The 13,201-nt window shown below is 44.9% G+C and overlaps 1 protein-coding gene across 1 annotated transcript in view; it reads left to right on the forward strand.

Annotated features, from left to right (window-relative positions):
• Positions 1 to 13,201, forward strand: part of LOC308169103 (transcription initiation factor TFIID subunit 1-like) — a gene marked incomplete at both ends in the record, with an annotated part of 45,122 nt that overhangs the window by 22,379 nt on the left and 9,542 nt on the right. Inside the window, one exon of the mRNA XM_080543746.1 lies at positions 4,353 to 4,382. Within this exon, the coding sequence (XP_080399872.1) occupies positions 4,353 to 4,382 (30 nt within the window). The remainder of the gene's footprint in view (positions 1 to 4,352; positions 4,383 to 13,201) is intronic.

Genomic DNA, 13,201 nt, shown 5'->3' on the forward strand with positions numbered 1-13,201 from the left:
AATTTGTCGAAGTCCGACAAATTGAAAACTCGTCGGACAAAATGTCCGGTGAAAATAATTCCCTCTAAGCACAATTTGAATACAATTCGCTAAAGTTCACATTTTGTATTCAAATTGGCTTTGGGCCACCATTCTCAGCTGAGCACCAAACACACACACGCAACACTGCCCGAGAGAGAAGGACCCGCCCCCTCCAGCCAGCCTATAGGCTAACCAAAGGGGGCGGGTCCTTCTCTCTCGGGCAGTGCCGCGCGTGCACGAGTGTGTGTGTGTCCGGTGCCCAGCTGAAAATGGTGGCCCGAAGCGGAAAGCCTTAACTTTATTGCACAATAACAAGGATAACAAACGAAACGGACAACATTTACACTAAGATGGAGACAAACTTCAGCGATATGATCTAACAGCCGGTTTTCAGGACGACATACAGACCCGTATGAGCTTACAGGGCTATCCCCTAAGTATGATTTGACAGGCAGCTAAACGAAATGCCTTCCCAACCAGCGAGACCTGGGGGGTGTTCTATCAACGTCGCCAAAGGAAAACCTAGGCCTACTTCGCCAAGTCCCGCGAGACTCTTAAAAAGATCCAGGCATATCTTGATAGATCTCGCGAGACTTGTCAAAACAAGCCCAGACTTTCCTCCAGCGACGTCGATGGAACACCCCCCTGGTTATAGAAATGACGTTGTTTTATTGATAAAAATAAAAAAAGGGTAAAACTGGAAAGAGAAAATAGAAAACTCACATTAATCCCAAACAATTTAACAAACTTCAGTTAACGTAATGTGGAGTCCGTTCATTGATCGATGCTGTCTGTTCAGTTCCCAGTGAGGCGCCCATTCAGCGCTGGACCCGTTCAGCGCTGGATTTGACGCATGGCATAGCGCGCATGCGTCAAATCATGTTATATTATTATATAGCTCGCATCTAATTGTATCGGATGAGAAATAGACATTAAATGGCATGTATAGGCCGCTACACAACAGTAATCACCGTGACAAACAGCTATATTAGATTTGAAGAAAAAAATGATTTTGGAAAAAAAAAAAATATATATATTTTAATATGATGACCGGAATATATCACGTTTGTCCGGTAAATCGAATTCTTCCCGGACACGATGTCCGACGGCAAATTTTTCTAACGGAAACCCTGGTGGTGGGTCTGCTTTGGTACAGTGTGACAGGAGAGGCCACTCTGTACCCGGTTTACCTTCGACTTTGACAGCGGGTGAGGTGGTCAATACTACCTCCCACGGTCCTGTCCACCATGGCTCGTTCCACTTCCTTTTGTGGACTCTGATTCTTACCCAGTCGCCTGGGTCTGAAATAGGAGTCTGTTTTGTGCTGTTGTCTGCTTTCTCCGCAGCATTCAGTTCCTGTGAAGAGAAAACTCGATTGAGATTAGTTAGAGTTCTGACATACATACATTCATTTCCATGGAGAGGAGGTCCAAGCCACCTCCCTCTGTCTCTGTATCATGCCTGTCGGCAAGCATTCTTTTAATAGATTGGTTAGCCCTCTCAACCAGCCCCTGTGACTACTGGGGGTGGTAGACTGAACCAAATCGATACTTAATCCCCATTGCTGTCTTAATTGCAGCCATATGGACATTTTTAAAAAATGTGACCCATTATCAGAGTGTATTATTGTAGGGAAACTAAACCGTGGTATGAATTCCTTTAAGAGGCACTTTATTACAGACTGCAGCATCCTCCCGTTTACACAGATATGCTTCAGGCCACCTTGAAAATCTATCAATCACTCCCATGTCCGTGAAGTCAATACATATCTCTCGGAATGGACAGGGAGGCATCGGATATGTGTACATTTAAGTACCGGTACTGTTTTAACGGGTTGTGTTTGTTACACACATCACAGTCTGAGATAACATTCTTAACCATCTCCATACCATATGGGGTCAATTTCAACAATATTATTATTGCCAATCAATGCTAAACAACCTGACCACCACAACTAAACAAAACCACCATTTAATCAAACACACCAAAAATACTACTATTACATAGACGGCGAGACACAAATCTCTGTGCGTCAATAGAGACACTCACTGCTGTCTGCGCTTCAATGGTGGACCACACCCGCAGCACAACACATCTTTAAACACCTTGAACGAGGCATAACATATTTTATAAAGTTTGCAAGTGATATTTGAGTGATACCAAGCCAGGGAGCACTCAGCCTAGACCAGTTGCTCCAGGGCGCTTTACTCAACTATCCCTTTTAATGACAACAATGACAATAATAATAACAATTCTAACACTATTATTTACATACAATTTGTCTCTTACACACTATGTGATACATGTCATACATTCATACACTACTATATATTATTTTAGCCCCCCCAGTGAGTGTAGTCACGCTAGTATGGGACCTGCACCTGTGGTACACGCTACCCCACCCGCAATGTACTACACCCTCAGTGAGTGTAATCACGCTAGTATGGGACCTGCACCTGTGGTACACGCTACCCCACCCGCAATGTACTGCCCTCTCACTTGGTTGCAAGGTATTTCAACCGGGGCCTGGTTACCCCTGGGGCCTGGTTACCCCTTAATATCCAGGACCTACTGTCCCTTCCTTAAGCCTAACTTGGATCTCGGCGGGCCTGGTTACCCCTGAAATCTAGTATCCAGAACCTACTGTCCCTTCCTTAAGCCTAATCAGATCTCGGCGGGCCTGGTTACCCCTGAAATCTAATATCCAGGACCTAGTATACTGTCCCTTCCTTTAGCCTACTTAGACCTCGGCGGGTCGAGGTCCATCACACGTTAATACAATATATGCGTATATCAGACAGTGGTGTTCAATAATTTATAGAATGTCAATTTAATTCATTTGTCAATTTAATTAATGATTATCCTTACTTTGTGACGGATCTTCACAGACACAGATCAGAATGGGTTTGACACACGATTCAGGCCCAGCACTTCCACCTAAAACACTATTGTCTACCTAAGCAGATTTCATTAAATGGCTCTGCTCACCTTTTTTGTCTTGGTACCGTGGAAGTGCTCAGTCCGAACCCAGCCTCGCCCACTCCTCCTTGCATCCCGTTGAAGATCACGTCGGGGTCACCAATTTTGTAAGGCGATCAACTTCTCCAGAATTGATTTAATTGAGTCGTCACTTACAAGCGAGTTCGTTTAATCTCAACGAGACGTCCTTGATATAACAAATATTAGGCACCACTACTGAACTGTTCATTAAGATAATATTTATTCAAGCACATCAGCAAGCAATAATAGTTCATTTCCATGGAAAAGTGGTCCCATCTAGTTTCACCTCCGCAGGCCAGTATCAGCTAGCCGTCAACAGGTTAACTGCAGAAGCTCCACCAAACAAGAACCCCGTTTAGCCTTGGTACATAGTACTTTATACATTTTATTTAACATTTGGGGCTGGGCTGTCCCTTCCCCTGCTATCTGGTAGGTTTTTAATTGTCAGCATAAAATCTGTTGCAGCTGTGACCATTTGATTTGTAGCAAGTGTTTCAGTTAGTTATGTGGCCTTCAACTCCGAGTGTACTGTGTGTTATCTTCTTCTTCTGGCCTCCCGTTGTCATGATGATATACTTGTGTGAGCACTGAGCAGAGCAGTGAGTCCTTATCAGAATAGCTTGTGAAAACATAACTGTTGAAGTTACACAGTCCTATGAGTTAGGATTCGATTAACAAATTAAAATATAGTATAGAAGAATAGACTTATCATTAATCATTAGTTATGAAAGTATAAAATCAGTACAGAAAAATAGAATATCATAACAGCAGGTATAAAATGGTTGTTAGCACATAGGTAAAAATAAGTAATTTACAGGCGGTTTGAATCATAAAACGTTCTTTTCGTCAGGAGCTTGTCTTCTTCTTGTCGCTCAAAAACAGAACCTCTCTTTTGGCTAATTGCGAGACCTAATTGCGAGACCTTCCTATTGTTCTCAACTGACCTCAGTCACATATTATTTAAATGAGCACATAGTACATGATTTATCACTAGTTATTTTAATACAAATTCCCAACACTCGACAGCTTCATTTATTTTGTTGTTGTGTTGTCGTCTTGTTGTTGTATGTACTGTAGCTTGTTTAGTATGGTTGAATACCAAATCATGTTCCTTGTGCACTGCACATGGCGAATAAAGTTGAATTGAATTGAATTGAATTATTGTACCTTTTCTCTAACAATATGTTAGAGAAACCAGATAGACACCATCATGTTTTGCAGTATAAACTATAGTTATATCTATTTAAAATAATATCATTCTTTTTGGCAACTTTGCTCAATGTTTTGCACAAAATGTGTTTGTAACCCTGTATATGTTCCTATTCTTACAGATCAGCAAAGCTCCAACCCAGGTTCAGACAGCGAGCCCAGCTCCACCACATCAGGAAACCATAAACAACACAGACACACAGGAGATAAACCATACCACTGCTCCCAGTGTGGGAAGAGTTTCAATCGGGGCGATTGCCTAAAGCTTCACCAGAGAATACACACAGGAGAGAAACCATACCAGTGCTCCCAGTGTGAGAAGAGTTTCAGTCGGGAACAAAACCTAAGGATACATCAGAGAATTCACACAGGAGAGAAACCATACCACTGCTCCCAGTGTGGGCAGAGTTTCAGTGAGGCAGGATCCCTAAAGAGCCATCAGAGAATACACACGGGAAAGAAACCCTACCACTGCTCCCAATGTGGGAAGAGTTTCACTTGGCAACAAAGCCTAAGGGCACATCAGAGAATTCACACAGGAGTGAAACCATAACACTGCTCCCAGTGTGGGAAAAGCTTCAGGGATGGAAGAGACTTCAAGACACATCAGAGAATACACACAGGAGAGAAACCATACCAGTGCTCCCTCTTACTGAGAAGATTACATGATATTACATGATCTACAAAGGTCTAACAATGTAGAGTGGCCTCCCCCTAGTTCAGCCTTAGGCACGTCAATCGACCAATGAAACCGAACAATGGAATAATTCGCCCCCTCCCCCAAGCCGGAAGAAGTCAAACACACATATTTAATTATCGTAAAACTGTTTGAAAAAATATTTATTGGCTACTTCAAAAATGTTTTAAGAAAACTCCAGCAAATCTGACTTGTCGGTCAGAAATAGTTTGACGACCGATTTGACCACTTTCTATTCTGCGCCTGGTTGCACCAAACACCACCTGCGGTCACATTTTGTCATGAGATTACTGCAGCTTGTAATCCTGTGAATATTATCTTCATTACAGACACAATCTGAATGGGCTATCCAAGTGGTTTCATATCGATCTCTCTCTTATCTGCCCCCTTCTCTATGCCCTTCCTGTTTTATGATTTAATCCCCTTATTCTCAATTGTTTCTGTTATTCTAAATGTTTTCAGCAGGTTGACAATGTTTAGCTGTCCACACCGAAGCTGTAGTTATGGCTTTTGATTCTGTGATGGTAGTCAGGGAGATTTATTTAATGAAAAAAATGTACTGCAAAGTATCAGTTACTTGCTTTGAGACTGTGCCTTTTCTGATCATTAAAGCTCTGCCTTACCACTTTTTGTTTTTCATTTAAACAACAAACAGACTTTAACCAAAAAATAAAATGAATCACAATAGTCAAAGAGAGGATGTTTCTTTCTTGACTTTGGTTAAAGCACATTTTCACACTTCTATCTGTGCAATATAGTATAGTGGATAGTGTACATAGCCTTTATTTATGTAAACCAGCTCCTTCCCTTCTTGTGATGTTTTTAAAAGTGTTTTTTTTTCTTTCCTAACACCAGGGGAGCCACCCCTCCTAAATTTCGTTGTTTGGTACCTGTACTGTAGCAATGACAATAAAGACCATTCATTCATTCAATATCCTTAGCTTAGTAGTGAGGACAGCACAGCAGCATCACAAGGATGGGAGAGAGAGGCTAGGGTACAAGGGGGTTAGCGGTAGCGGTAGCACTAGCGGTGGTAGACGGATCACTGTTGTGATGCCACCCCCTACTGTTCATGACTGGTACTACCATCACTGTTGTGATGCCACCCCCTACTGTTCATGACTGGTACTACCATCACTGTCGTGATGCCACCCCCTACTGTTCATCTGTTCATGACTGATACTACCATAACTGTCGTGATGCCACCCCCTACTGTTCATGACTGGTACTACCATCACTGTCGTGATGCCACCCCCTACTGTTCATCTGTTCATGACTGATACTACCATCACTGTCGTGATGCCACCCCCTACTGTTCATGACTGGTACTACCATCACTGTCATGATGCCAACCCCTACTGTTCATGACTGGTACTACCATCACTGTCATGATGCCAACCCCTACTGTTCATGACTGATACTACCATCACTGTCGTGATGCCACCCCCTACTGTTCATGACTGGTACTACCATCACTGTCATGATGCCACCCCCTACTGTTCATGACTGGTACTACCATCACTGTTGTGATGCCAACCCCTACTGTTCATGACTGGTACTACCATCACTGTTGTGATGCTACCCCCTACTGTTCATGACTGGTACTACCATCACTGTCGTGATGCCAACCCCTACTGTTCATGACTGGTACTACCATCACTGTTGTGATGCCACCCCCTACTGTTCATGACTGGTACTACCATCACTGTTGTGATGCCACACCCTACTGTTCATGACTGGTACTACCATCACTGTCATGTTATCAGATGCATCTGTGTGGATACTGGTGATGAGATCAATACTACTCATAGAGGTGGAGGTGTCGCCCTCTAGTGTTCAGAGACAGTTACTGATATTACCATCATTGTAAAGAGAGAGGCAGGAGACTGGACTGTTATGTATTCTACCCTGGCTGCTATTACATGCTATGTTCAAACACATGAACCCCCTAGACTAACAAGCTCTTTTGCAGGGTGCCATCAACACATGGACAATTATTATTGATCATTATTGAAAGAAACAGATTGAAATCATCTGCAATAATTGACCTTTATTAAAATATAAAAATCTGCTCAAAAGTAATGCATGTTAACATGATTTCCTCTAAACCAACATATGGAATTGGTAAATATGAACATGTTATGTCAGATTTAAAATACTGGTTCTGACTCTGACATACTTTCAAGCATCACTGTATACCATTAAGTTAAGTTGATTAATTAATTAAGTGGAGTTCCAAAATGGATGTTCGAATCCTTTAAAGCTGAGCTAAAACATCTTCATGTCTTGTTGCTAGACGTACAGTTACTCCTGGGGATCCAAATCTGACATCATGATGACATCATTGCTTCTCTTCATCAGGCTGAGCTGTTCAACACAGAAATAAAATAACATGATTTTATATCATCACTGATATTAAATAAAATGTGATATTCAATGAAACGCTGTTTCTTTTAGATCCACTGACTCAAGCCCCTCTGTGGGCCATTCAACACCAGGTATGACCGTCTCTGTCAAAACCATTTCCCATTCTGACACAAGAGGGCAGTGTTCTCATTCTGACACCAGAGGGCAGTGTTCCCATTCTGACACCAGATGGCAGTGTTCCCATTCTGACACCAGAGGGCAGTGTTCCCATTCTGACACCAGACAGGGGAGTGTTTAGGAGGGTCAGCTAGCTGTAGGGTTCTTACCTTACTATACAGTGGAGAAAATAAGTATTTCATCCCCTGCTAATTTTGTGAGTTTACCCCCTTACAAAGAAATGAACAGTCTATCATTTTAATGGTAGGTTCATTTTAACAGTGAGAGACAGAATCTTTTTTAAAAATCCCAGAAAATCACATTATATCATTTTTTAGATTTGTTTGTGTGTTTTATTGAATAAAAAGTATTTCACCCCCTAGCAAAACATGACTCAGTACTTGGAGGAGAAACCCTTGTTGGCAGCACAGCGGTCAGACGTTTCTTGTAGTTGGTCACCAAGTTTGCGCAAATAATAATAATAATAATAATTCATTAAATGTATATAGCGCTTTTCCGAGGCTCAAAGACGCTGACAATAAAGGAGATACGGAAAACACAATAACAACAAATAACATGGAACACAGAGTCAGCGAACGGGGAGGGGGGGGGGGGGGGGGGGGTTGGTAGGGACAGGGGAGGTGGTTAGGGGTAGGGGAGGCTGTATGCATATCAGGGGGGTGGCAGGGTTAGGGGAGATGGGTAGGGGAGGTTGTATGCGTGTCCAGGGGGGGGGGCGGGGGTGGCCGGGATGGGGGAGATGGCTAGGGGTAGGGGAGGCTATAGGCATAGGAGAACAGGTAGGTTTTGAGGTGGGATTTAAAAGTGAGGAGTGAGGGTGAGTCTCTGATGGGGCTTTCACACCGGCAGTTCCGAACGCCGGTTCGCGTTCGGAAACCTCCGAACGTTGGCGCTGTCTGGCGAACGAGCCCGCGTTCATACCAGTGTATCGTTCGCCAGACAGCGCCAACGTTCGGAGGTTTCCGAACGCGAACGCGAACTGGCGTTCGGAACTGCCGGTGTGAAAGCCCTATGAGTGGTTGAGGGAGGGAGTTCCAGAGGCGGGGTGCAGCTCGTGATCCCAGGAGGGATTTTGGTCCACTCCTCTTTGCAGATCCTCTCCAAATCCTTAAGGTTTGGAGGTTGTCTCTTGGCAACTCGAAGCTTCAGCTCCTCCACAGATTTTCTTTGGGATTAACGTCCAGAGACTGACTAGGCCACTCCATGACCTTAATGTGCTTCTTCTTGAACCACTCCTTCCTTTGTTGCCTTAACCGTATGTTTTGGGTCATTGTCATGCTGGAACACCTATTCACGAACCATTTTCAGTGTCCTGGCTGAGGGAAGGAGGTTCTCACCCAAGATTTCACAGTACATGGCCCCGTTCATCCTCCCCTCGATGCGGTGAAGTCGTCCTGTCCCCTTAGCAGAGAAACAGCCGAAAAGCATAAGGTTTCCACCGCCATGCTTGACGGTGGGGATGGTGTTCTAGGTTCTAGGGGTCAACGTTAGTATTTTTCCTCCTCACAACACGGCGAGTCGAGTTGATGCCAAAAAGCTTGATTTTGGTCTCATCTTTCCCAAGCCTCCTCTGAATCATCAGCTCATTGGCAAACTTCAGGGCCTGTACATGTGCCTTCTTGAGCAGGGGGACCTTGCGGGCGCTACAGGATTTAAATCCATTACGGCGTAGTGTGTTACCATGGTTACCAATGGTCATCTTGGTGACTGTGGTCCCAGCTGCCTTGAGGTCATTAACAAGCTCCTCCCATGTAGTTCTTGCGTGGAGCCCCAGACCGAGGGAGATTGATGGTCAATTCGTGTTTCTTCCATTTTCAAATAATTGCACCAACAGTGTTCTCCTTCTCACCAAGATGCTTGCCAATGGTCTTGTAGCCCATTCCAGTCTTGTGCAGGTCGACAATCTTGTCCCTGATGTCCTTAAACAACTCTTTGGTCTTGCCCATGGTTGGGATCTGATTGATTGATTGATTGATTGATTGATTGATTCTGTGGACAGGTGTCTTTTTATACAGGTAACAAATTGAGATTATGAGTACTTTCTTAAAGTGAGAGGACTAATCTGTCTGCCTCATGGTCACATAACCGGTCTGTGGGAGCCAGAATTCTTGTTGGTTGGTAGGGGGTGAAATACTTTTTTTTACAGGAAATTCATATAATGGGATTTTCTGGGATTTTTAAAAATATTCTGTCTCTCACTGTTAAAATGAACCTACCAAAATTATAGACTGTTCATTTCTTTGTAAGGGGGTCAACTTCCCCACTGTATATAGTTATTAAATGTGCTTGCAGGCAGTGGCCTGGGGGGGTGGGTGCAAGCACACTTCACAATTTCCACAGGAATTCCGCCTGTCTAGTTATATATAGTTATATTAAATCTGTATATACATATACATATATAATGTTATTATTCAAGTACATGAGAAAGACATCAAGTTGTCACAGACAGTCTCCCCACATTTGGACTTTCTCTGAGTGCACCTCCGGGTATTGGGGGTATTTGACTAAAAGACACCAAACTGCTGTAGAACTGAGAAGAGCTTACCAGTCACTGTGATGTTGACAGCATTGCTGTACTCTCCTGACCCAGACTCACACCAGAACACTCCACTGGCTTCGGTGTCTAAAGAGGGGAGGGTGCATGTGGGTCTAGAGGGACACCTGAACCACATCAAACTGGACCTCATCACTCTCCATCCAGTAGAGTCCCCCTCCACCTCACAGCTCACTGAGACAGACTCACCCTGAATGAACTGAGATCTGTTGGGACTGATGGTGAGAGAGGCTGGAGGAGAGAGACCTGGGAGAGAGAGAGAGAGAGAGAGATAGAGTGAGGGGAGGAGAGAGGGTGGGGGGCAGAGAAAAAGAGAGGGGCAGAGACACATGAACACAGAGAGAGAGAGACAGAGGTTCAGAGGCACAACGTTCAGACTGAGACAGGGTCATAGTTCAGAGTTGAAACAGTAAATCAATAACTCACCTGCTACCCAGAGGAACTGTTCGCTGTAGTGTGTATAATAGAGTGGGTCTCCTCTCCCAGCTCTACATAAATACTTCCCTGTGTTATTGAGACCAACAGGGCTGACAGAGTAGGAGCCTCCAGCCCCACGCTCGCTGTCTGGTAGCAGCTCGGCGGGGTCATTCTCTCCACCAGACAACGCTCTGTACATGTAGAATCTGTACCAGTAGAATCTCCAGCCTGTAGACGAGTCTCTAACCTCACAGCTCAGAGTCACTGAGTCTCCTTCATTCAGCCACCATGCAGGAGACACACTCAGGACAGGACGGGGAGTTTCTGTAAGAGAACACGTGTCAAAGTGTGAAAATGTAAAGTGCAAGGCGACAAACGCTGTCTTTCTTTCTCTGGCTTTGATAAACGAAGGTACAGAACAAAACAGCTGGTCAAGGACTGCTTACCTACGCTTTGCCCCTACATGGTGGACATTATTAACCTAGGCTTTGCCCCTACATGGTGGACATTATTAACCTAGGCTTTGCCCCTACATGGTGGACATTATTAACCCACACTTTGCCCCTACATGGTGGACATTATTAACCTAGGCTTTGCCCCTACATGGTGGACATTATTAACGCCTCTCTGGTATCTGGCATAGTCAGCTTCAGCTTCAAATTTGCCCCAGTCACCCCCATCCTCAAAAAGCGAGAGAGACCCATCCCCAGTGAGTTATCACACAAACCCTGTCTGTCTGTCTGCCTGTCTGTCTGTCTTTCTGTCTGCCTGCCTGTCTGTTAGGGCTTTCACACCGGCAAAGAACCGTGCCGGTTCACGTTCGCGTTCGGAAACCTCCGAACGTTGGCGCTGTCTGGCGAACGATACACTGGTATGAACGCGGGCTCGTTCGCCAGACAGCGCCAACGTTCTGAGGTTTCCGAACGCGAACCGGCACGGTTCTTTGCCGGTGTGAAAGCCCTATGTGTGTGCTGCGGTCTGGACCCTGATGACCTTCACAACCACTGGCCGAGCGGGGGAAACCCCATGTTTCTAAGACTATCAATAAGATCACAGCACTAGTTCTAATATTATAGTATTACTATATACAGCCTAATGCACACACACGCACACACCTTCGCAGTGAGGTACGCGCTCCAGTGCTATAATTCAAGTTTATTTGTCATTATACCAAATACAATTAATCTCTAATCTCTTTTTGCCCTCCCAACAAGCTGCTAAATGAAAACATTCAGCCATTCCGTATAACCACAACCCCTGTCACAACCCCACTATGAAGCTCATCATTATAATAACACAATGGGAGGGGGGGGGACGGGACAGGGGACTCGCTGTATTATTCCTTCTCGCGACCAACAGGAGGCAAGAATGATTTATGCTATGGGCAGGCAGGCAAAACATTTATTTTCTTTCTTTTCTCCGTTCTTTCATGCTCTACTTCTTCTCGCTACATTTTTCTCCTGCATATTCGGGCGTATTGTGCAAGAATGACACTATTTACAGTGCAAATATTGCAATATTTATTACTATTATTTTTTAATAATGATAATCAACCAAATGTTTCAGATTACATTTAATTTGTTCCATGTTGCATGAAAAAAATAAATCAGCTGACTCTTGCTTAGTCATGTCAGATTGCGGTAATAATTTTTCCCCGCTTCTCTGCGCATAGGAACATAGGAGCATTTTTTACAAGTAGCGATGTTGTCATGTTTCTCTGCTTGTGTGACATGAAGCAGGTTTGGAGCGTTTCTTCCTCAGCCACTCCTGGGCTTCTTGGTTTCAGAGTTTCATTTCAGCCTGCGGAGCCAGACTAACATACATGTGACGCCAACCAGCGATCATTGTACGTCAGAAGAGTACCTCTTCTCATCCTTCTCTCCTCTCCTCTCCTCCTTCTCTCCTCTCCTCTCCTTTCCTCCTTCTCTCCTCTCCTCTCCTCCTTCTCTCCTCTCCTCTCCTTTCCTCTCCTCTCCTCCCCTCTCCTCTCCTCTCCTCTCCTCCTCCTTCTCTCCTCCCCTCTCCTCTCCTCTCCTCCTTCTCTCCTCTCCTCCTACTTCTCTCCTCTCCTCTCCTCCTTCTCTCTTCTCCTCCTCTCCTCTCCTCTCCTCTTCTCCTTCTCTCCTCTCCTCCTTCTCTCCTCTCCTCTCCTCCTTCTCTCCTATCCTTTCCTCTCCTCTCCTCTCCTCCTCCTCTCCTCTCCTCTCCTCTCCTCTTCTCCTCCTCTCCTCTCCTTTCCTCTCCTCTCCTCTCCTCTCCTCTCTCCTCCTCTCCTTTCCTCTCCTCTCCTCTCCCCTCCTCTCCTCTCCTCTCCTCTCCTCTTCTCCTTCTCTCCTCTCCTCTCCTCTCCTTTCCTCTCCTCTCTCCTCTCCCCTCCTCTCCTTTCCTCTCCTCTCCTCTCCTCTCCTCTCCTCTCTCCTCCTCTCCTTTCCTCTCCTCTCTCCTCTCCTCTCCCCTCCTCTCCTCTCCTCTCCTCTCCTCTCTCCTTCTCTCCTCTCCTCTCCTCTCTCCTCCTCTTCTCTCCCCTCCTCTCTCCTGCATCACTGTAAAGAGTGGCGGCGCTGAAAGTAGGTGAAACAGCGTCACACTTGTAGTGTTAATGAGACTAAAAGACACCAAACTACTGTAGAACTGAGAATAACTTACCAGTCACTGTGATGTTGACAGCATTGCTGTACTCTCCTGACCCAGACTCACACCAGAACACTCCACTGTCAGAGGTGGATACAGAGGGGATGGTGCAGGTGGGTCCAGTTGAT

Source organism: Nansenia antarctica (assembly GCF_963989245.1).
Source record: "Nansenia antarctica genome assembly, chromosome: 13".
Lineage (NCBI taxonomy): Eukaryota > Metazoa > Chordata > Actinopteri > Argentiniformes > Microstomatidae > Nansenia > Nansenia antarctica.